Genomic DNA, 25,057 nt, shown 5'->3' on the forward strand with positions numbered 1-25,057 from the left:
GCAGGTCAAGAAGCAACAGTTGGAACCAGACATGGAACAACTGAACAATTCAAAATTGGGAAAGGAGTATGACAAGGCTATATACTGTCATCTTGCATATTTAACTTATATGCAGAGTACATCGTGAAATGCTGGGCTGGATGAATCATAAGTTGGAATCAAGACTGCTGGGAGAAATACCAACAACCTCAGATATGCAAATGATACTACTCTAATGGCAGATAATGAAGAGGAACTAAAAAGGCTCTTGATGAGAGTGAAAGAGGAGACTGAAAAAGCTAGCTTGAAACCAACACTCAGAAAACTAAGATCATGGCATTTGGTCCCATCATAGCATGGCTAACAGAAAGGGGGAAAGTAGAAGCAGTGAGAGATTTTATCTTCTTGGGCTCCAGAATCACTGCAAATGGTAAATGCAGCCTTGAAATTAAAAGACTCTTGCTCCTTGAAAGGAAAGTTATGACAAACCTAGACAAAAGCCGAGACATCACTTTGCTTGTCAAGGTCCATCTAATCAAAGCTATGGTTTTTCCAGTGGTCATGTGCTGATGTGAGAGTTGGACCATAAAGAAGGCTGAGTGTTGAAGAACTGACGCTTTCAAATTGCGGTGCTGGAGAACACTCTTGAGAGTCCCTTGGACTGCAAGATCAAACCTGTCAATCCTAAAGGAAATCAATGCTAAATATTGATTGAAAAGACTTGCTGCAGCTCTAATACTTTAGCTACCTGGTGCAAAGAGCCTACTCATTGGAAAAGACCCTGATGCTGGGAACAACTGAAGGCAAAAGGAGAAGGGAGCAGCAGAGGATAAGACGGCTAGACAGCATCACCAAGTCAATGGACATGAATCTGAGAAAACTCCGGAAGACACAGAGGACAAAGGAGCCTGTTCTCTGGGACAGACGTAATGGAACCTACTTTCTAACTTATTCTGTGTAACCCTGAAAAGTATGTTGTAAACACAAGAACCACAAGACACAAAATTACATTCAAAGATGCAGAAGATCATCTGAGTAAAGGAAAAGACACAAATACCTCATCACAGAGACTGAATATGTCAAAATAAAGACACCAATGGAATTAATTTGTTAAAATAGCAGTGAAAAATCCAAGTGGACTTTTTGAGTGACCCTACCAGAACAATTCTAATCTCAATCTGAAGAAAAAGTAAAAGTTTATTTTGAAATAGGAGTAAAGAATCCTAAAACTGTATAAATGTCCAGCACAGAACTGGTTAAATAAATGATGATATATTCATGATGAAATGTTATTCAACTAAACACAAAAAAATATAAAGAGCTTATTACATAGACATGAAGCACTGTTAAAAGCACACAGTAAAACAATACGCAAAGCATAAAATACTGTAAGATGAATATATACTTAAACATACAAAATTCAAAAGTACATCTCAAATGCTACTGCATTATCTGTTCATAATGAGAGGGGTGCTATACAAATTATTAATTTTTGGTACTTTAAAACTTTTCTATTAACAAAAATTATCACTGTTCAATAAGAGGAAAAAATAACTTGTTTTAGATTTTTTTTCTTTAAGATCATCATTTCGATTTCACGTCTTCAGAATTTCTTTTAAGAAAATAATCAGAGATAAGGCAAAGATGCTCATTAAAGAAGCTATTTAAAATAGTAAAAATGTGGATATAACATACAATCCAGAAGGAATTCCAGATAAATAAGTTACATATATCTCTACAATGAAATATAGTGCATCCATTAAAAGAAAACATGTAGAAAAATGTGTAATGGCACGGGAAGTGCTTGTGAAATAATGTTAAATAAAAAAGCAGACCTGAAAACCACTTAGGGCTTCCTTGGAGGCTCAGTGGTAAAGAACCCACCTGCCAATGGCCGGAGACATGGGCTCTCAAGAAGATCCCATCCCACATACCTTGGAACAACTAAGCCCGTGCGCCACAACTACTGATCCTGCGCTCTAGAGTCCTTGAGCCGCAACTGCTGAAGCCCGAGCTCCCTGGAGCCAGGGCTCTGCAACAAGAGAAGCCACCACAATGGGAAGCCACGCACCGCAACTCGCAACTCGAGAGCAGCCCCCTGCGGACCCCAACTAGAGAAAAGTCTGTGCAGCAAGGAAGACTCAGCACAGCCAAAAACCTAAAATAAACAGATGAGTGTTTTTAAAAAATGCATTTAAAGTCAGGTCTCTAGTATTAAAAACATTATAAAAATACTCATCCAGACAGAGTAAAACAACTGACAGGAAACACTAGCCAAAATACTGCTAGCATTCATATCTCGATGGTGAGACCATGGTTGAACTGTTTTCGCCTTTATATTTTCAGATATTTCTCACATTTTCTATAGTGAGTTTGATTTACTTCTAAAATTGGAAGCGGGAGAGCAAAACAAAAGCAATATTTTAACAAATGACATGACAACTAAATTTGATGGGTTTCCTGAATATTTGTCCAGTGCATCACAAAGCAAACAGTCTTTGAACCAGATATAACATGGCCCCTTAAACACAAAGGTCAAACCCAGTTCCTTGAACAACAAGCAGGTGAACAGAAGATAAAGATCCAGCCTCTGAAGCATAAACACTGCGTTTCTCCTGGCGACATTCTCACTGCCACAGGACTCACTTCCTCACTGCTTGCTTTAACACTGGGAATTCTATTAAGAACTTGGGAAGCCTTATCTGGCAGTCAGGAAACTTTCCGCCCTATTCTTACACCAGTTAATGCCTTAATTAGGAAGAGCCCAAGTTACTGTCACGCTCTTAAATAAATCTGACTGATACAGACTTCACAGCAGAGGTGCATAAGACCGTTAACAATCAAGATTAAACACATAAGGGAATTAGGCAAACTAGAAGGTTCCTAATAAATATTATTAAAAATTTCCACAGTGCCTTTTGTAGATTAAGTGATTTACAGGGGGAATAAAAAGAGTCAGTTGCTCTTACAAGTTTTCAAATGAGAAGATATCAACACAAAACATATAGACATGCATGCTTTTATTTTAATTTTAAGATTTTTGGCCACAGTCCCTAGACATGCATGCTTCATACTAATAATGATTTCCCTTTACCAAACTGAAGTACTCAATAAGCCACCACTATTTTAAAAACAAAAACAAAAACAAAAAAACTTGTTCTGTATAAAAACAAATATAAGGACTTCCCTGGAAGTGGTCAGGACTCCCCGCTTCCACTGCAGGAAGCACGGGTTCAATCTCTGGACAGGGGACTAAGATCCCACATGTTGCGTGGTGTGGTCAAAACACAAAACAGAACACTGCTTTCAGGATCCAGTACTTAGGGCATAAAAATCATGTTCAATTTTAACCAAAAGTTAGGTCATCTATCCTCTCCCTCTGGAACAAGCTTATTTAAAAGAATTTTTATTTTAAAAAGGCACGTTGTAGTTGAACTCATTTATTTATTGCCATAATTTATAATTCAAGATAACTGTTGAACCCACATACCATTTAAGATTAGGAAAATTACCAAGAAAGGAAAAATATCACTTATTTTTTGGTTCTTGACTGTTCTGTGCATTTCTTCTTTGACAAGAATAAATATACAGAAACACACTAGCCAACTATGAAAAGCACCACAGATAGAAGCAAAAACACCAATCATTTCTCAGGGTATTGTCTATCAGTATATGCGTGGTATTTAAAAGGAACTAAACTTTTTATTCTGGGGGGCTTCAAAATCACTGCAGATGGTGCCTGCAGCCATGAAATAAAAAGACACTTACTCCTTGGAAGAAAAGTTATGACCAACTTAGACAGTGTATTAAAAAGCAGAGACATTACTTCGCCAACAAAGGTTAGTCTACTCAAGGCTATGGTTTTTCCAGTAGTCATGTATGGATGTGAGAGTTGGACTATAAAGAAAGCTGAGCGCCAAAGAATTGATGTTTCTGAACTGTGGTGTTGGAGAAGACTCTTTGAGAGTCCCTTGGACTTCAACGAGATCCAACCAGTCAATCCTAAAGGAAATCAGTACTAAATAAATGTTCACTGGAAGGACTGATGTTGAAGCCAAAACTCCAATACTTTGGCTACCTGATACGAAGAGCTGACTCATTTGAAAAGACTCTGATGCTGGGAAAGATTGAAGGCAAGAGGAGAAGGGCATGAGAGAGGATGAGATGGTTGGATGGCATCACTGACTCAATGGATATGAGTTTGAGTAAATTCCGGGAGTTGGTGATCGACAGGGAGGGCTGGTGTGCTGCAGTCCATGGGGTTGCAAAAAGTCAGACATGACTGAGCGACTGAACTGAACTGAAACTTTTCAACTGATTAGAGGAAGCAAGTGACAGGTTGTTATTGCATTAACATTAGATTCTCTTAAAATGTTATTAAACAAAGAGAAAGACACAGTTCAAGCATGGCATAGTACAGCAGGAAGTTCTGCATTAAAAGCAGATGCCATAGGGGCAACAAATGAAAAGCAAAGGTAGAAGCATTCCACCTCCAAGATGGAGGAATAAGCTCTTAACAAGCTGACCTTTCCACTGACGACAACATAAGCTCTGGGCGAAAATGCTAAAAACAAGTATTTAAGGGCCTTGGGACAGAAACAGAGATATACTGGAGGAGAGCCAAGACTTGAAGGAAGCAAACTAGCACAGAGTGAATTTCCTGCTGTTTTTTTTTTTTTTTTAAATGTGACTTTGCCCTAAAGGGGATCTGTAGTAAAAAGGGCAAAGAGGAATTAAAAATCTGATAGCGAAATCCCATGTCTTTCTCATCGGAGGAGTCGGGGGGTGGGGGAAGCAAGGGGTAACCAGTGGCAATACAGAATGACGAAGGAATCCTGGAAAAGAGGAACCCAGGGTATGGGCACCCCAATGTGGGGCTTTCCAGGGGCACTATTGGTAAAGAACCCGCCTGCCAACGAAGAAGACATAAAAAACATGGGTTCAATCCCTTGGTTGGGAAGATCCCTTGGAGGAGGGCATGGCTACCCTCTCTAGTATTCTTGCCTGGAGAATCCCACGGACAGGGGAGGCTGGTGGGCTAAGATCCGTACAGTCGTCTAGGAGTCGGACATGACTGCAAAGCAACTGAGCACACACAGCACAACTGGCTGGCCCTCGGCCATGCATGCGACAGAGTGAAAGCAGTCCGAACTGCTCATGTCTAAGCTACTTCCCACCACAAGCATGAGAGGCTTTGAAGTTTAAGCTAACTGCCTGTTAAAACTAAAACAAAAACAGCAACACTCTTCTGAGGAATATAAATGAATCCAAAGTCACCACAAAAGAATAGTCACACTGTCCAGGAAACAATCCCAAGTTACTGAATATATGAGGAGTCAGGAAAATACGACCCAGTCTCAAAAACAAGATAATCAACAGGTACCAATGCTTAGATGACACAGACATTGGAATTACTAGACAAAGACTTTAAACTAGCTATTCTGAATATGTTCATCAAGGTAAAGGTATATAGGCTCAAAATAAAAAATCTCAATAGAGAAGTAGAAAAAGTAAAAAATAAACTGAATGAAAATATGGAACTAAAAAATATATAAAATTAAAAATTCACTGGACAGGCTAAACAGCAAAATAATGATGACTGAGGGAAGAGTCAGTGATCTTGTAGGTCAACAGAAATGATCCAACCTAAAGAAGAGGGCAAAAAAGGTAGAAAAGAAATGAACGGAGCATCAGGAAACATAGGGACAAAATCAAAAGGTCTCCTACATATAGGTAACTGAAGCCCCAAAAGAAGAGGTACGAGGATACAAAACAGGAAAAATATATTCAAATAATGTCTAAAAACTACCCAAACCTGATAAATAAACATAAATCTATAGCTCAAGAAGTTCAGTCAACCCCAAAAGGATAGTTACAAGGAAAGCCATGCCTACCTACATCTAAAAAACTCAATGGTAAAGAGAAAAATCTTTAAAGTAGTCAGAGAAAAACAATTCATTACACAGAGGGCAACAATGATTCAAATGACTGCAACCTTGTCATCAGAAACCATGGAAGCCAGAAGATGGTGGAACATCTTTAAATGCTGAAAGAAAAGCTCAGCTAAAATGTTCTACATAAATGAAGGCAAAAAAAGACATTTTCAGATAAAGAAAAACCAAGAGAAATAGTTGCCACCATACCAGCACTATAAGAAATACTAAAGAAGTTTTTCAGGCTGAAGTGAAATGATACCCTAAAGAAACCTGGATCTTCAGGAATGAATGAAAACATTTGAAATGGTAAATATCTGGGAAAATACACAAATTCATCCTTTTAATTTCTTAAAATACCTATGACTACTTAAAGCAAAACTATAACACCATTCTGTGGGATTTATAATCAGAGCACTTGTAATGATACCTATGCCAATCACAGCCAGAAAGACAGTAGGAATTAGAGTAAATGGACCTATTTAAATGTACTGAATTCTGTGGAATATATATACAAAGGTTTCTACCTATCGTTCGGTAAGGTTTCTACCTTCTATATGAGAACATGAACTCTAAGAAAACTGTGAAAAGTTATGAATATATGTTGAAATTTCTAAAGCAAACAGGTATAACACTAAAAAGCCAACAGAAAAATTAAAATAGAATCCTTTTAAATTTTTCAAATAACCCAAAAGAAGACAGGAAAGGGGGAAACAAAGGCATAAAAAACAGAGTGAATAAACAAAAAACAAACTTCAAAATGACAAGCCTAAGCATGTCTGTTCGTCTCCAAGGCAAACCATTCAATATCACAGTTATCCAAGTCTACGCCCCAACCAGTAACGCTGAAGAAGCTGAAGTTGAACAGTTTTATGAAGACCTACAAGACCTTTTAGAACTAACACCCAAAAAAGATATCCTTTTCATTATAGGGGACTGGAATGCAAAAGTAGGAAGTCAAGAAACACCTGGAGTAACAGGCAAATTTGGCCTTGGAATGCGGAATGAAGCAGGGCAAAGACTAATATAGAGTTTTGCCAAGAAAATGCACTGGTCATAGCAAACACACTCTTCCAACAACACAAGAGAAGACTACACGTGGACATCACCAGACGGTCAACACCAAAATCAGATTGATTATATTCTTTGCAGCCAAAGATGGAGAAGCTCTATACAGTCAACAAAAACAAGACCAGGAGCTGACTGTGGCTCAGATCATGAACTCCTTATTGCCAAATTCAGACTTAAATTGAAGAAAGTAGGGAAAACTGCAAGACCATTCAGGTATGACCTAAATCAAATCTCTTATGATTATACAGTGGAAGTGAGAAATAGATTTAAGGGCCTAGATCTGATAGATAGAGTGCCTGATGAACTATGGACAGAGGTTCATGACATTGTACAGGAGACAGGGATCAAGACCATCCCCATGGAAAAGAAATGCAAAAAAGCAAAATGGCTGTCTGGGGAGGCCTTACAAATAGCTGTGAAAAGAAGAGAAGCAAAAAGCAAAGGAGAAAAGGAAAGATATAAGCGTCTGAATGCAGAATTCCAAAGAATAGCAAGAAGAGATAAGAACGCCTTCTTCAGCAATCAATGCAAAGAAATAGAAGAAAACAACAGAATGGGAAAGACTAGAGATCTCTTGAAGAAATTAGAGATACCAAGGGAACATTTCATGCAAGGATGGGCTCGACAAAGGACAGAAATGGTATGGACCTAACAGAAGCAGAAGGTATTAAGAAGAGGTGGCAAGAATACACAGAAGAACTGTACAAAAAAGATCTTCACGACCGAGATAATCATGATGATGTGATCACTAATCTAGAGCCAGACATCTTGGAAAGTGAAGTCAAGTGGGCCTTAGAAAGCATCACTACAAACAAAGCTAGTGGAGGTGATGGAATTCCAGTTGAGCTCTTTCAAATCCTGAAAGATGATGCTGTGAAAGTGTTGCATTCAATATGCCAGCAAGTTTGGAAAACTCAGCAGTGGCCACGGGACTGGAAAAGGTCAGTTTTCATTCCAATCGCAAAGAAAGGTAATGCAAAAGAATGCTCAAACTACCCCACAATTGCACTCATCTCACATGCTAGTAAAGCAATGCTCAAAATTCTCCAAGCCAGATTTCAGCAATACGTGAACCATGAACTCCCTGATGTTCAAGCTGGTTTTCGAAAAGGCAGAGGAACCAGAGATTAAATTGCCAACATCTGCTGGATCATGGAAAAAGCAAGAGAGTTCCAGAAAAACATCTATTTCTGCTTGATTGACTATGCCAAAGCCTTTGACTGTGTGGATCACAATAAACTGTGGAAAATTCTTCAAGAGATGGGAATACCAGACCACCTAACCTGCCTCTTGCGTAATCTGTATGCAGGTCAGGAAGTAACAGTTAGAACTGGACATGGAACAACAGACTGGTTCCAAATAGGAAAAGGAGTACGTCAAGGCTGTATATTGTCACCCTGTTTGTTTAACTTATATGCAGAGTACCTCCTGAGAAATGCTGGATTGGAAGAAACACAAGCTGGAATCAAGATTGCCGGGAGAAATATCAATAACCTCAGATATGCAGATGACACCACCCTTATGGCAGAAAGTGAAGAGCAGCTAAAAAGCCTCTTCATGAAAGTGAAAGAGGAGAGCAAAAAACTTGGCTTAAAGCTCAACATTCAGAAAACGAAGATCATGGCATCCGGTCCCATCACTTCTTGGGAAATAGGTGGGGAAACAGCGGAAACAGTGTCAGACTTTATTTTTGGGGGCTCCAAAATCACTGCAGATGGTGACTGCAGCCATGAAATTAAAAGACGCTTACTCCTTGGAAGAAAAGTTATGACCAACCTAGATAGTATATTCAAAAGCAGAGACATTACTTTGCCGACTAAGGTTCGTCTAGTCAAGGCTATGGTTCTTCCTGTGGTCATGTATGGATGTGAGAGTTGGACTGTGAAGAAGGCTGAGTGCCGAAGAATTGATGCACTTGAACTGTGGTGTTGGAGAAGACTCTTGAGAGTCCCTTGGACTGCAAGGAGATCCAACCAGTCCATTTTGAAGGAGATCAACCCAGGGATTTCTTTGGAAGGAATGATGCTAAAGCTGAAACTCCAGTACTTTGGCCCCCTCATGTGAAGAGTTGACTCATTGGAAAAGACTCTGATGCTGGGAGGGATTGGGGGCAGGAGGAGAAGGGGATGACAGAGGATGAGATGGCTGGATGGCATCACGGACTCGATGTACATGAGTCTGAGTGAACTCTGGGAGTTGGTGATGGACAGGGAGGCCTGGCATGCTGTGATTCATGGGGTCGCAAAGAGTCGGACACGACTGAGTGACTGAACTGAACTGAAGCACAGAAATAATTACACTTAACATCAATGGACTAAATACTCCAATGAAAAGTCAGAGTTATTAGAATGGATTTTTTAAAAATGCAAGACCCAACTATACGCTGTCTGTAAATACAAGAGATTATTTTATGTATACATAGATGGGCTCATAAAAAATGGAAGAAAAAGGATACACCATAAAGGATTTACCAAACATAATTAATATCAGATATATATTAATATCAGATTAGACTTAAAAATAACAGCAACACAGAAGATAAAGACAGGGATTTCATAACGACAAATGAATGAATTTATCTGAAAGACAAAACAATTATAACAGCTTCAAAATATATGACATGAAAAATGACAGAATGAAAGGGGCAAATAGACACTTCCACAATCATACGAGAGTTTAACACCTTCTCTCAAAAATGGATAGAATTACTAAATAAAACGTCAGTAAAGATACAGTATCTGAACAATAGTGATATTTATAGATCAAACCTTATCCCACAGCATTTACATTCTTAAAAGTGTACACAGTATGTTCAGCAAGACAAGTCATATTTTATGTGAGGCTATAAAGCAAATTTCACTGCATTAAAAGGAATGAAATCATAGTAAAATTTCTAATCACAACACAATTAAATTGTTAAGTAGTAACAATAAGAAATCTAGGAAAATTCTAAGTACTTGGAAATTAAACAACACCCTTCCCAATAATCCCTGGTTAAAGGAGCCTTCCCTGGTAGCTCAGAGGTTAAGAGAAGGCAATGGCACCCTACTCCAGTACTCCTGCCTGGAAAATCTCATGGACGGAGATGCCTGGAAGGCTGAAGTCCATGGGGTCGCTGAGGGTCGGACACGACTGAGCGACTTCACTTTCACTTTTCACTTTCATGCATTGGAGAAGGAAATGGCAACCCACTCCAGTGTTCTTGCCTGGAGAATTACAGGGACGGGGGAGCCTGGTGGGCTGCCGTCTATGGGGTCACACAGAGTCGGACACGACTGAAGTGACTTAGCAGCAGCAGCAGCAATGTGGGAGACCCGGGTTCGATTCCCGGGTTGGGAAGATACCCTGGAGAAGGAAATGGCAACCCACTCTAGTGTTCTTGCCTGGAGAATTCCAGGGACGGCGGAGCCTGGTGGGCTACAGTCCACGCGGTCACAAAGAGTCAGACACGACTGTGTGACTTCACTTCACTTCAAAAGAGCCTTTAGAAAACATGTCTAACTTAACAATAATGCAAACACAAAGTACAGTTGATGGGATGTACCTGAAATGGTGCTTTGAGGTAACTTACAGCTTTAAATGCTTGTATTAGAACCAAAAAGAGGTCAAAATCAATGACTGGGAGAGGGTCTTAGCTACATACACACTGTTGGCTGGGTGTGAGGCCTTGTGCACTCACACTGGAGAAAGAAGGTCCACCCCAAAGTGAAAACTGGGGCAGACTTATGAACTGCTTGAAGGTGGGATGCTGAAATTCCCAAACCTTGCTGGCAAAAGGAGAAAGCCTTAATGGCTCAAGATGTTCAAGCACATCTGACTGATCACTGGCTGTACTGCTAAGCTATCAGAAGCCAGGCTCAAAAATATTTTAGAAGACAGGGGGGAATAAAAAAGTACATAACTTTCTACTTCAAGAAACTGGAAAAGAAGAGCAAAGTAAATCCAAAGCAACTTAAAAAAAAGAAAACAACAAAGCAGAAACCAACAAAATAGACACCAGCAAACAACAGAGAAAAATGAAGTCAGCCAAAAGCTGGTTCTTTGAAAAGAGCAACAAAGTCAGGAACCTAGAGTGACTGAGGAAAAACGAGAAGACAAATCAATCCCACAAATGAGTACCTCTAAAAGACTCTGATGCTGGGAGGGACTGGGGGCAGGAGGAAAAGGGGATGACAGAGAATGAGATGGCTGGATGGCATCACCGACTCGAGGGACGTGAGTATGAGTGAACTCCAGGAGTTGGTGATGGACAGGGAGGCCTGGCGTGCTGCGATTCATGGGGTCGCGAAGAGTCAGACACAACTAAGCGACTGAACTGACTGACAGATTCGGTAAACTTTAAAAGGTTAACAAAAAGCACAGGTGAAGTTTAAAGTTCTAAGCAGCCTCTTTGGAAATCCAGTACTGAATTAATCACCTCAAAAACCACATCACAACTCTGATGTTTATCTGTTCAGCACAATCACAAGCGGGGCTTTTAAAAGCACGGTTTAACATAAACACACTCATACTAGGGACTGAAGTGAAGCTGTAAAGCCAGGTACCTACCCATCCCCATAAACTCATCATGAACAAGCTCCCAAGGCAGCGTATCAGGAATTTCTGTAACTCCCTGAATGGGGGCTGGCTTTACAAAATAACCACTAGGTTTTTTTTACCTCTTCTACAGTGCCTTCATCAATTTTTGCTTTTTAAAATTTCTCTGTAGTATTCATGGTGTGCTCCAAACTCTGACTTTCAAAACAAATGAAAAGCTAATTTTCCTCAAGCTATTTCTATAAGAATTACAGGCAGAGGGATAATGCCTTATAATGTATTTAAGGGGCTTCCCTGGTAGCTCACACTGTAAAGAATCTGCCTGCACTGCAGGAGACCAGGGTTCAATCCCTGGGTCAGGAAGATCCCCTTGGAGAAGGGAATGGCTACCCACTCCAGTATTCTTACCTGGAGAATTCCATGGACAGAGGAGCCTAAGGACACATAAGACAATGTCTAAATATTGAGAATAAGACTAGGAAGAGCCAGTACATTTGAAATGTTTTTGAGCTCTTTCTCCCATTTAACAAGACTGAATTAGGTATATAAAAATCCTAAATATGTCTGAGTTATTCAGATGTGACCATTACATAAGGTCACATAAGAAATAAGGTGATTTCTTATTCAATGACTCTGAGAAAAATTCGCAAACAGTGAGGCTAAGTGATCTCCTCCATGGCGTCAAGTCCCACACTGGCCACAGGCTGTCTTCCCAGACAGAGGGGAAGCATGTGAAGAAACAAAAAGCAACAGGAATCATACTAAATGACACTCAGGAGAAGAGTTTTAATCATTTTGATAGACCTGAGAAAGAGCTGTCATAGTCATGAAAATGCTCTGAAGAAATCTTGATTAGACTCAGCACGATGAAGAAATAAAAAAAAAGACAGGTGTCAGTAAAAAAGCGACTCCTTAAATGTAAATCAAAAACAAGTTTGTAACTGAGCCAAAGAAGCCATTATGAGCTGCTATATAAATAGGCATTTAATGATTTTTCCAATGTTATGTTATTGATCTAACAGGCCCTGTGTTTCCGCTGAAATGAATAAGTAATTTGTTTAAGATAACATTAACAGGATTTGCAGCATATTAAATACCTTGGGTCTTGCTCATCGGTAAACTCACCACGATAAAAAACTAATTCTGCACTGCCTTTCAGTGAAACATTTGCATTGTTTCAGAAATCACAGCACAACGCCTGAGACACGAGATACACCCAGCAAATGCAGAAAGGCATTTCTAAGTCATGACACCTTGAATGGCATTTATTCAGCTCAACAGCTATGTAACATACACTTCTAACATCAGACACTAAAACTCGAAGCCCTGAAAACACAATGGCAAACAAGAGATAAGGTCCCTGCTCTCAGAGAGTTTCCAGTCCCTCTGGGAAGACAACCAGGGAAGCAAGGTATGGTAAGAAAGGGTACCAGGCTCTGTACAGAGAACAGGGTCCAAACCACTGTAAAAGGAGCCTGAGAAAATACCTGGAGACACGGATGTCGAGGCTGAGCTGAGAAGGGAAGTAGGACAGAGCCAGGCTTCTGGAGGAAGAGGACGGTTGAGTGAAAGACAGCTCCTGGCCAAGAAAACTGCAGTCATAGGCACAGTACATGCAAACGGCCAGGTATTTATGTTAAGAGTTGTCTTTTCTGTCAGAAGAGAGACTATGGTGGAATATTAGACTTGATTAGTAAAGCTGCATGTATCAAAAGACAAGTCACAGGACTTTCCTGGTGGTCCAGTGGTTAAGAATCCGCCTTCCAAAGGAGGAACAGAGGTGTGATCCCTGGTTGGGCAACTAAGCCCCTGTGCTGCAACTACTAAGCCCTCAGGCTCTAAAGCCCACGCTCTGCAACAAGAGAAGCTGCTGCAAGGAGTGAGCACACTGCAACTAGAGAGTAGTCCCAGTGCGCCAAAACCAGAGAAAGCCCACATGCCGCAACAAAGATCCCCCAAATAAAAATAATAATAATTAAATAAAAAATAAAGAAGAGAAGGAATGTAAAAAAAAAAAACAAAACAGTCACCTAACTTCTTAACCTAGGAGGAAAAGAGGTAAAAAGGTCACAATTTCATCTTGGCCAACTCCCTACATGGCCCATTCACACGCCAGGCACGAGAAGGGGATCCAGTGGTGACTGCATTTGTGTCTCAGTCACTCAGTCGTGTCTGACTCTTTGCAACTCCATGGACTGTAGCCCGCCAGGCTCCTCTGTCCATGGGATTCTCCAAGCAAGAATACTGGAGTGGGTAGCCATTCCTTTTTCCAGGGGATCTTCCTGACCCAGGGATTAAACCCAGGTCTCCTGCATTGCAGGCAGATTCTTCATCATCTGGGCCACCAGGGAAGGCCCCAGTGGTGAATAAGATGGGCAATGAACAAATCAGAGGACTTCTGTGGCTACGTGATTCTGAAATCTAGCTTGATTTCAGGTATCATTGAATAAAATATTGAGCGTAAAAGCTACTATACTATTGAAAGATGCAAAAATAAGTAAGGGAATGATCATTACGGGACATTAAATACAGTATAACAGGAACGTTAAAAGAGGCTTTGACACCTCTTACCCATAAACAAGGAATTATGCTTGCGCTTTCAAGTAAATACTACTCACTAGTGTCTTACAGATTCCAGATTTACACACAGCGAGGGAGGCCAAGCAGTGTCATGATAAATACTACCAATTGTCTGGCACTGCTGATGGAGTGCCAGGCTCTTTGCTGGGAACTTAAAATCTGTGATCTTGGAGCTTCCCTGGTCCAGGGGCTAAGACTCCGAGCTCCCAGTGCAGGGGCTGGAGAGCCGCTGGTTGGATAACTACATCCCACAAGCTTCAAAGAGTTCATATGCTATAACTAAAGATCCTGCATGCCACAACCAAGATCAAAGATCCTGAGTGCCACAACTGAGACCCAGAGCAGCCAAATTAAACAGACAGACAGATACTGTGTGGTATCATTTTACAAAGTAACTATCACCATCTCCATCTCTCCAGTGAGGAGCCTGTGGCTTAGAATTTACGTGGCATGCCTCGAGGTGCGTGGTTGACAGGTGGCAGAGGCAGGCTAGTTCCCATGTCAGTGTGACTTGAAAGCTTGTGCGTCCCCTTTGCTCCCACTGCACGGCCTAATTTCTTGAAGTCTCACAACCATCTTAATCTCAAGGTCCTTGCCCCACACTTGAAGTCATCCTTAGCTTTCTAATAACCCGTTCCCTTCGGATTCCATGTAAACTGTCTTTCTAAGGACTGTGGGGGGATAGGTCACAGATGAGCAAATATGAAGACATGTAACTGTTGACAGCAATATAATTCACACCCTGTATCCAGTACTGTTCCTAGTGCCACAAGCTCCTGCAGTGCCTTTCATGTTGAAATCTACTTCTAAATAACCACCATGAAAGTTCCAAGCAATGCCAGCTTTATATACACAATCATCTCGTGTAATCCTCACAACAATCCTAGAAAATCCGTAGCATTGTCCTCAGTTTATAAAGATAAGCAGAAGCTTATTAAAGAACTTGCCCAAGGTCACACTATAGGTGGTGCGGCAATATGATTCCAGAGCCTAAACTTTCCGTTTCTATAACACGGCATATCTTCCTGTGATGGTTACATATCTATTTTTAAATGCCAAAAAATATTTGACCTGAATTTGTGTATTTGTAGAAATTTTCATATAGAACTGCTTATATTCTGCTCATACATCAGTCAGAATTATATACTTTTAGTCTGTGGCACTTCATTTAATAAGAAGAAAATGTTAATCAGCATACTTAACATTTTCATACATTTTTATTATTTGCACCAGGGAACTTGAAATCTATGTGAAGAAGTAGGTGAACAACACATATTTTCTTCAATAGCTTTACATCCTAAGAATATAGGATGTTTTGTGATGGTTAAAATCAAAATTATTTAGGATCCAATGTTATAAGAGAGTTGGTATTCGACCGTTTTACAATCCTAATTTAGAAGCAGCTAGAGTATCTTTCAGTTTATTTGTTTGTAAAAACAAGTATTTGATACCAGTTTAATGAAATAAGTGAATCGCAAAAAGTTATAAAATAAATGGGAAAAGTATAGAGGCAAACAGGTCAATATAGGAATCACCATCTGGTATTCCCCATTCCTCTCAACTTGCTATTTCTATCCTTCAAAGTAAACATACAAATCATTTTCGAAAAAGGGCTATAAGGGAACAGAAAAATGAAAGATATATGATAGAGTATATCTAAAGAATCTATACATTTGTCTTATTTTTTCATCTACATGCGATACTTACTAATTACTTCCTTTATTTCAAAGACAAGCTCAAAACAAACCAAGCAGCAATGCTTGTGAATCAGTTGACTGAACACCACAGTATCTAGACTGGGAAGTGGGCAAGCTCCCACTTTTAATCAATACACCAAACAAAAGCCCAACACACTTACCAATTGGCACTTGTTCAGGTTGGCTGAGAGAAACAAATGCTGATGTGTCATCAATCCAAGATATCTGAATGTTACCTGAAATATTGAATTAAAAGCAAAGTAAGCATTTAGCCATTTAGATAGCTCTCAGATTCCATTTGTATATCTGACATATTTCAGAACATCCATCAATTTAAAGAGAGATGAGGTGTTAGTTTAAAAGATGATCAAAATCTCAGCACTACAGAGAAATAAAACTTAAATCTATCATAGTAGCTGCTGCTGCTAAGTCGATTCAGTCGTGTCCGACTCTGTGCGACCTCATAGACGGCAGTCCACCAGGCTCCACCATCCCTGGGATTCTCCAAGCAAGAACACTGGAGTGGGTTACCATTTCCTTCTCCAATGCATGAAAGTGAAAAGTGAAAGTGAAATCTCTCAGTCATGTCTGACTCTTCGAGACCCCATAGACTGCAGCCCACCAGGCTCCTCCATCCATGGGACTTTCCAGGCAAGAGTACTGGAGTGGGTTGCCATTGCCTCCTCCGATCACAGTAGCTGCTACAGTTAAAACTTCAAGAAAGCAGATAACCAGGAAAACCAGAAGAATCTTCTAAAGTTTGTTTTAAAAACAAACAAACAAAAAAAGATCCTTCTGGATTAAATCCTGAGGCAGTTTACCATTCAACCCAATCTCCTGCCAGGGTTAGAGACTTTTTTCCAATCAAGATCAGGAGTAGGGAGTTCCCTGGTGGTCTAGTCGTTAGGATTCGGCACTTTCACTGCTGGAGTCAGGATTGAAAATAAGCAAACGAAAACTAATGAAGACTTAAATAAATGAGGGACTATGTCAGGTTCATGTACTAAAAGACTAAAAGTCCGTGAACCTGGTATATTTTTAAAAGGATCACTAGTAAAAACCAGAGAGCATGTGTATAAGAAATAAGAAAAAGTCAATGCTGATCTCAAGGCCAGGGAAAGAACTCAAATAACGAAAAACAGATAGGGGATAAAGGACGAGGAGAAGAAGGCGTCAGAGAGAGGAAACCAAGACAGACCAACAAAGAGGGACAGAAGGCAGAACAGTGGCACAAAATGACTTTCACATACAGAGACAAGCCCTCTCCAAAGGCGAACGCAAACAGAATGGAGTGCAGGAGAGTGGGCAGAGGGGGAGAGGAGCGGAGGGCCGGGAGCTGGAGAAAACCCAGGGGCAAGCAGAGATCTACCCACTACCCTCTTCCCGAAAACACACGGAAGACTGCAATGAATTTTTTTTAATGGCGAAACATCACCAAAACTTAGTGATGTTATCTATTAGTCTATTAATTATCTATTATCTATTAATCTTAGTCTTATTATCTATTGAAATTTTTGAAGGCTTCAGAATACTTGAAAGCTGCTTTGCGTCTCCTTCACAGGAAAGAACTTTCACTTCCTGCTGCACCATAGGGTGCCAGAACTTTCTCGATTACAAAAGTCACTACCATTACTTCCTTAGCTCTCTAGACAAATAGTGTGTGGGGGCTTCCCAGGTGGCTCAGTGGGAACGAGTCCACCTGCCAGTGCAGGAGATGCGGATCCCCTGGGGGAGGAAGTGGCACCCCACTCCAGTACTCTTGCCCGGGAAATCCCAGGGACAAAGGAGCCTGGTGGGCCACAGTCCATGGGGCTGCAAAGAGCTGCACACGACTTAGTGACTCAACAACAATAATTAACGTTTCTCAAGTAGCTACTCTAGGCCACATACTATTCTGAATGCATTCCACGGATCAGCTCATTTGATCATCCTGACAAGCCTATTAAATAGTCAGCAACATCGCCATCATCATCTCCAAGGAGGAAACACAGAGAGGTTACCTGTTCAATATCACACAGCTAACCTTTCTTTAATTAAAATGAAAAATATTCTACTCAGAGCGTCCTGATGAATATAGCCAATTAAAGTTTAAGTAAATAGGGGTAAGAGCAACACAAGATGAGAAACAACATCCAAAGCTTACCAAAGGAATGTACTGTGAAATCTCACTGCATTTAAGTTAAAAAGCAGGACTAGAATTTCAGAAGTCATTTAAACTATCTGCAAAGATTAGGATAACTTGCCAGAAATATACTTGCATACACTTACATTCCTAAAAACTGCACAATGTTTTGTACTTATAAAAGCTAATGTATGTTTATTTTAAGAAATATTGAAAAGCACAAAGAGGAAGAAAAAAATCCTATCTAAAACATTCAGTGATAAGAGCACGGTGCATCCTTTCAGTTTGATTTCAACAAAAATGATGTTAGTTATATAGGAATTCTACTTTGTATCTGCATTTTACTCTGAATGCTAAAATACAAACATTTTACCATCTTTTAACAAACTCTTCAACTCTTTCTAAAACGGCTACATATTAAGCTGTTGGGGAGACATATTAACATTCACTAAACAGGCTTATTATTGGACATTCAGGTTTTTGCTGCTTCCAATTTAATCATGAATCTCCAGAGATGACAGTCTAAATACTTTATTTGTTAAAATTAAGAGACACTGCTGAAGACTTACAATCAGAATGGCCTTTATAAACCCTAATCAGAAGGCTGTTCAATTTAATCTAATCACCTGACCTGATAAAAAAGGTAACAGAAGAACCTACCCCATACTTGGTTCTCTCAAACACCTGTGCTTGTCTGCTGGACTATTCGATATTGAGCAGCAACTGCCTGCCCTTATGAAATAGGCATTCTCTTTCCATTTCATCTTAACAATGATTCAGCCTAGACTTCTTCCCCATGGGTCGACAGTAAGGGGCCAACTGTTCTTGATTTCCATGGATATAGATGAGTAACAGAGCTCTGCTGTGGGATGCTAGCAAAAAGTCCTCAGATCATATTGGCATAAGAAGGCAGCATACCAAGCTCCAAAAACTCTCTGAGTGAGATGAAAACTTTGCATATTAATCCTCTTTTATGTCCAAGCTAAAGCCATCTACATACTCTGACCACCTAGACCGTAAGAGGAGCAGGACCCTAAAAAAACATCTATACTTATTCTTGACTTACCAAAGGCACTGAAAAGCTGGTAAAGGTCACTGGTTTTCCATTCTTTGGGGAATGTCACATGGAGGACGTGATCACGTTTAGGCTGCACTACAAAACAAATTTTTGATGAAAGCTTGATGGCTGAAAAGGGGACACCTGACCAGTGGTTCGTCAATGAAACTGAGCCCAGGCTAACTTGGAGAATCATTATGAAACCCTTGCAATTACCAAATGGGCCTTAATGTCTATGTTTATCTAACTTAAAAAAAAAAAAAGCACTGTCCAAACTGAATGGACTGTTTGAACAGACGTAGTCCTGAGTCACAATCTTGTTTTCTAATCCCACACCCACCACTTGGCTGTGCAACTCAGAGCCAGAGGCCTAGCCACTCGTGGTTATTTCCTGGGGATGACAAGACTCAGCTCACACAACTGCTGCAAGGGTGACAGGTTTGAGCATTAAAACTAATACGAAGTGCAACACAGTATGTCCTCAAACTTCTACTGCAGTGATTATTATCATCGTGTATAAAGTGTAATTCCTCTGTTTCTATCTGCCTATGGCATATATTAAGGAAATTTACCAAGGCTACAAAAAGTGCAACGGAAAAGAACAATCGGAAGAAGCGACAACCACCTCTCAAACAGCGTGGTTGTCCAAGGTCTTCAAAGAGAAAATTAAAAAACCTAACCACAAAACTTAAATATATACATACTCAAACAACTGGAAAATAGAAAATGTACTGTTATTATCACGGCTAGTACATCTTGAGATCTATTACATATACAATGTATTTATAGAAAATCATGAACTCAGAGTGCTGAGTGAAAATGAAGTAATGATGAGAAGATACATATATTTTTTAATTCAACTCATGTATAAACTGCAAAATACAAGTAAAGAGATGGGTTAATCAAGGCCCAAGGGTAACATTAAGTTAGGCATACTATTCATATCAACCACAAAATCACTGGCTATTTGTAAGTGAATAAAGCTCTTTCTTCAGTAATTCTGTTCCTGTTATCCTTTCCAGACCACACACTTAAATGTGCAGATGCAATGAGAAAATAAAAATTCACTTACAGTCTGGTCCTTCCAAGTTTAGATACGGGATATCCATGACTCTCATAAGAAATAACCTACCAAAAGAAAAGGAAAATGGATAATGGATTAACTTCTTAAAAAAAGCAACTGATAAAAACATGTAGAAAATTCTTTCATAGAAGCTCCTTAATTATATTACCTTATTTCTAAAATCATTTTGTAGAGTCTTAAGATCCACTTCACATCTTTCTCTAGGGCTAAATATTAGTCAGACACGACTGAGCACACTTCTTGAGTCTGAAGTATTTATTATAAATAGAAAACAAAAACTGGTATCCCCAACACCTACAACAGTTCCTGGCACTCAGGAGCTACTCAATAAATATTAGCTAAATGAATAAAATTAGTCATCAAAGAGTCGAAACGAAGTCCTCTGCTGAACTGCCCTGTTAGTCCAGAAAAACTGAGAGAAAATGAGCCCTACAGCGTGCCAACCATCTTAACTCCCTTGAACAACTGTCCCCACAAATCGTAAAGGTAATCCCTATGGACCGGTGCTTTGCGAGCTAGGAATGTGTCACCAGTGTCTTTCTTTTCTTTTTTTTTTAAAGTGAAATGCGATCATTGGATGAGTACTAATCTTACTGGGTGAACTGTCATTACTCCCATTTAAAACATATTAAAAGCATGAAGCAAAATAATCCTTGGTAAAAACAAACAAACAAAAAACCTATCACACTGATAGAAATCATAGCAGGATTTATGTATACTTTTTAAATGGATACAAAGGCACTTTTTAGAAGAGTGCTTCTAAATTACAGTGCTCCATAATGCCATTCAGTTTGCTTTTATTTGCAAGATTGTGGGCAAAATATCAGGCATTCTGTTGTCTGTAAGATGATTTTAATGAGTTTTATTTAGATAACGGCATATTGTGCATTTCTGGTAGCAATTGCATTATACAGCAAATTAAAAAGGCAATCCAAGTGCCCAACAAGCAATTAGTTTGGCTTCACTGACCTGCAATTAAGGCACATTATTACCAGGCATTCAAAAGCCAGGCAGGGCATGATCCAGTTTACAAATGGAGCCATCAGTATGAATACCACTGTTCTGTGAATGCCAGAAAAAACAAAGTCCTGGTACTCTGCGGTTTGAGGACTTGTTGCCTAGCCTACAATTTAATAAACCAAATCCTATGGCTAAGAAACCAAATTTATTTTTAGTTCACTAATTTAGGCTCAAGTGTACTATTCTGGCTCTGGTTCACCCAAGTTTAATCGATACCGCCTGCAATGCCAGAAAACAATGAGACATATAAAAGCATAGATTCCCCTCGAAAGTGGTTGTTATTACTACTGACAACCAGAACCTGATGAGTTAATCCTGGGTTAGAAGGATCAATATTTTTATGGTTCACATAATTCTCAGTTTTCCTTTTAGTAAATTGAGAGATGGCTCCCAACTCTACACCAAAAAAAAAAAAAACAAAAACCCAAAACAACTTTCAGTAAAAGTTGAAGAAACATATCAACCACTACAAAAATAAATTGTGTACCCAAACTTCAACAGAAGAATAAAAACTGAATCAACAAGATGTTCACTGTTATACCTTCAAAGGCACTAGTAATCAAAACCAACCTCCAGATTCAACAACGTGTGTGGGTGGGTAAATTATAGTTCGTCATTCCAACAGAATTAATTTCAAGATAACTTTCAAAAAATTCAAAACATCAGTAACTTGCAGGCCAATTTTTAATTTTTTTTAAAAAAGCACATTTTATACTATTGTGACAGCTTTGTAAAACACCCAATATCATTAAATCAAAAATAAAAAATACTCCCCACTCCCTGCTCTGAAAAAAAACAGCCAATGATTTTGGGAAACTGAGTTTTGTTCTTCAAAAATCCTTTTGTGATTATTTTTTAAACTTAAAAAAGAAAACAGAGGCTACCAGATCTGATAGGCCCAGGGGGAATAACTATAGAGATTTTCTTAGAGAAAGTTCAACTGAAAACACCGGTAGAATCAATCCTGTATATCCTGTGCACTACCCCACCTGCTGTGGGGAGACCAATATAAAGCAAGATCACAAGTTTGAGTGTGCAGCTGCTTTATTTCTTTTAAAAATACTGTTTTCCTCTAAAGGTCATGTGGCCTCACCAAGTTTAGAAAATCTATTGTCTTATAAATACAAACAAGGATCACATTTAAAAGCAGACTTCCCCAGTTCTCTCGCCATGTAAATATATATTTTCTTAATTTTAAAGATACATTTCGTCAAGCGTTACACTGGCTGTTTGTCCTTTAATATTTCATCTCGATTATAAGTTATCATTTCTGTTTAAACTCGGTAAAAATTTATTCTCAGCAGAAACACTCAAAAGATTTTTTTTAAGTCAGTTAATCCTATACTACCTTATTTGCTTATTCAATGCTTTAACTAAATAGAAACCCCTTCCAAATGAATTATATTAATAGCCCTTCTCACTCATCCCTCCACCTTCATGTTTGGGCTTTACAGAGAAGCAAATCACCCCAAACCCTGGAGGAACATGCAAACCAATTCTGTCTGTGACTTGGCTGACAGCACCCCATGCAACTGGGAAACCGATTCTAAAACTGGAACTGAGCGTCTGTGGAACAGACCCAAAGTCAACTCGCCGAGGGCCTCCCTCTCCTTTTAGGCCAGACGGTTTGCAGGCCACTGCACTGGAAGCATCCCCGCCTGCCCTTCTGAGGGAAAATTAAAACATTTCATTGCATGCACCCCTCATACTGACTGGCTGTCAGATGGCCTACACTGACACCCTGGTATGATCTGATAAAACACCTCGTGTGTGGCTCATCTGACCAAACAGTTTTCATTTTAACGTATAAGAAATGCACTAGGAGAGCAGAAATACTGACAAGCACATGAAAGGATGCTCCTTCCCTGTGAATTGTATTGAAGAACAGTCTCTCCCAGAAGGCCTTTCATCTGCAGATATTGGAAACACACTCGGACCATCGCTTGCAGGAAATGTTATTTTTATTTCAGTGAAGATTCAGGGCGGCTATAATTTGGTAGAGACACACAAGACTGTGTGGGGCCCTGGCCACGTTCCTGCAAGCTTCCTGATGAAACACTATTTTTGCACTTATTCTCTGAAGGACTGACAATGATTCTGTCAAAGACTAAAATTAAAGTTCCCATCTGATACAAGGGCCAATCATACATTGGGATTCTATCCCAGTACACTACATGACTCATGTTCACATTCTAGATGCTATAAAATAAATTCTACCCTTTTGGGCATTTGTCAGTTTCTTAATGCTCTATGATGATACTGGCAATGTTGTTTAGTGTGGCTTTCAAACATCCGGACAGATCCAAGGGTGGAGCACAGCATACTCGGGGGTCATTCAGTCAGCAGACTGGGTGACTTCAGCTCAGCCTCTTAATAGGCTACACAGAATAGGCTGTGGACAGTGCCTTTGTGTCCAGAACAGCCACCCAGCTCTGCTGCCCGTATGCTGCATGGCACTCATGGAAAGTCATCTGCTGACATTCTTTTCTGACCATGGTGGTGTGACACTGTGACCTGGACTATGTTAGAAGGCTTGTAGTCACAGGAGAATTTCATTTCAGACTTAAAGCTTCTTAGAGCCTAGAACCTTGAGCACTTATCAAAATGTGTTTCCCCAGACAGGCATCTTGATAGGAATGCAAATTCCTGGGCCCCACCCACCTAAGTCCTACTGACTCATAACCTGGGAACTGAAAATCACTGGGTTCACAGAAAAAAAGTGTGTTTAAGACTGTTAATTTCCACAAATGATGATTCACTGATCAGGTGGGTAATAATGACTTGTGTCAACTTCTCCAAAAAAGGTATTAGTTTTAATGATTTGTTTGCAGTAAATTCTTGTGGCTTAAGAGAAACACAAAACTATCACAACAAACGTCAAGGACTCCCTCAACATCCAGGCAGCAATAACATAAGGCTTCCACCATTCCCTGAAACCAGGAGGTCAATTGTGGCAAACAGCTAGGTCCTCTGCAAGAGGTCAATTGGGGGAAACAACTGCTGACCACTGTTTTCCTCATTTTGAAGAAGAAAGTAAAAAAAAAGACAGCATAAACTACTCTCTTGGCAACTCACTGGCAAAAGTCCAACCCTTTCTATGACTTGGCGACAAAGCAGCCCCTCCGGCATCACAAGCTTTAGCCTCTAATACGGACCCCAAGGCTGGCACACACATACACAGACTCTCCAAACTTGTCAAAATTCTCCGACCTTACCAACAAGCTTCAGACCCGGATTTTGGCAAGCACAAGACACACTGAGCAGCTCAAAAGAGGTACACTAAGGTCAAAGGGTATTCTTTGATGACACAAGAGCTTGTCTTGGACTGTGGCTTATCTGAATCATTTGCAGTTGTCCAATGTGAAAATGGATGGCAAACAGTGCTAGTATTAACCTGCTTTATGCAGCTGTGCTCAAGAAAACATAAAGGGCAAAGGTGACATTTAAATGCAGACAGGAAGTCCTGAAGGTGATTCAGGAATATTTTGCACAGAGGCTCAAACCTCTGGGAACCACAAAGATCATTACAGTTCATTAAAATTCCACATGACCGAGTCTATATACACGTAAAGCCAATAATTCTATTCAGAAATGAAAGGAAATATTTCGTTTTGCTCCTGCAGCAGCATGGTTTCCACTGCTGCTAAGTGATGGCAGAAAAAGACAGTGGATCAATGACCTGCACTTGGGGCCACTCAAAGAAACAATCAGCAGGACTTCCCTGGTAGTCCAGCGTCTAAGACTCTGCACTCCCAGTGCTGGGGGACCCTGGATTTGATTCCTGGTCAGGGAACTAGATCCCACACGCTGCAACTCATGATCCCACAGGAGTTCACATGCCTCAACTAAGGATCCGGCATGCCGCAACAAAGACCCGGCAGAGCCAAATAAATAAATTTAAAAGAAAAAGAAGAAAAGAAACAACTGGCAAAAAACCAGTTAATACCCAGTGCAGGGCAGTGGCTGTGCAGCTGACAG

At 39.9% G+C, this 25,057-nt stretch overlaps 1 protein-coding gene across 13 annotated transcripts in view; it reads right to left on the reverse strand.

The window, feature by feature from the left end:
• PARN (poly(A)-specific ribonuclease) overlaps positions 1 to 25,057 on the reverse strand; it is a 199,452-nt gene that overhangs the window by 106,012 nt on the left and 68,383 nt on the right. For 10 of the 13 annotated variants that reach the window (XM_042240571.1, XM_060405995.1, XM_060405994.1 and 7 more), the window contains exons 19-21: positions 20,048 to 20,103; positions 18,985 to 19,071; positions 15,958 to 16,032 (exon numbers count right to left, since the gene is read on the reverse strand). In XM_042240571.1, coding sequence (XP_042096505.1) covers positions 15,958 to 16,032; positions 18,985 to 19,071; positions 20,048 to 20,103 — 218 coding nt within the window. The remainder of the gene's footprint in view (positions 1 to 15,957; positions 16,033 to 18,984; positions 19,072 to 20,047; positions 20,104 to 25,057) is intronic. The other 3 variants (XM_060405993.1, XM_042240569.2, XM_042240572.2) reach the window with 1 other exon arrangement.

Source organism: Ovis aries, chromosome 24, assembly GCF_016772045.2.
Source record: "Ovis aries strain OAR_USU_Benz2616 breed Rambouillet chromosome 24, ARS-UI_Ramb_v3.0, whole genome shotgun sequence".
NCBI lineage: Eukaryota > Metazoa > Chordata > Mammalia > Artiodactyla > Bovidae > Ovis > Ovis aries.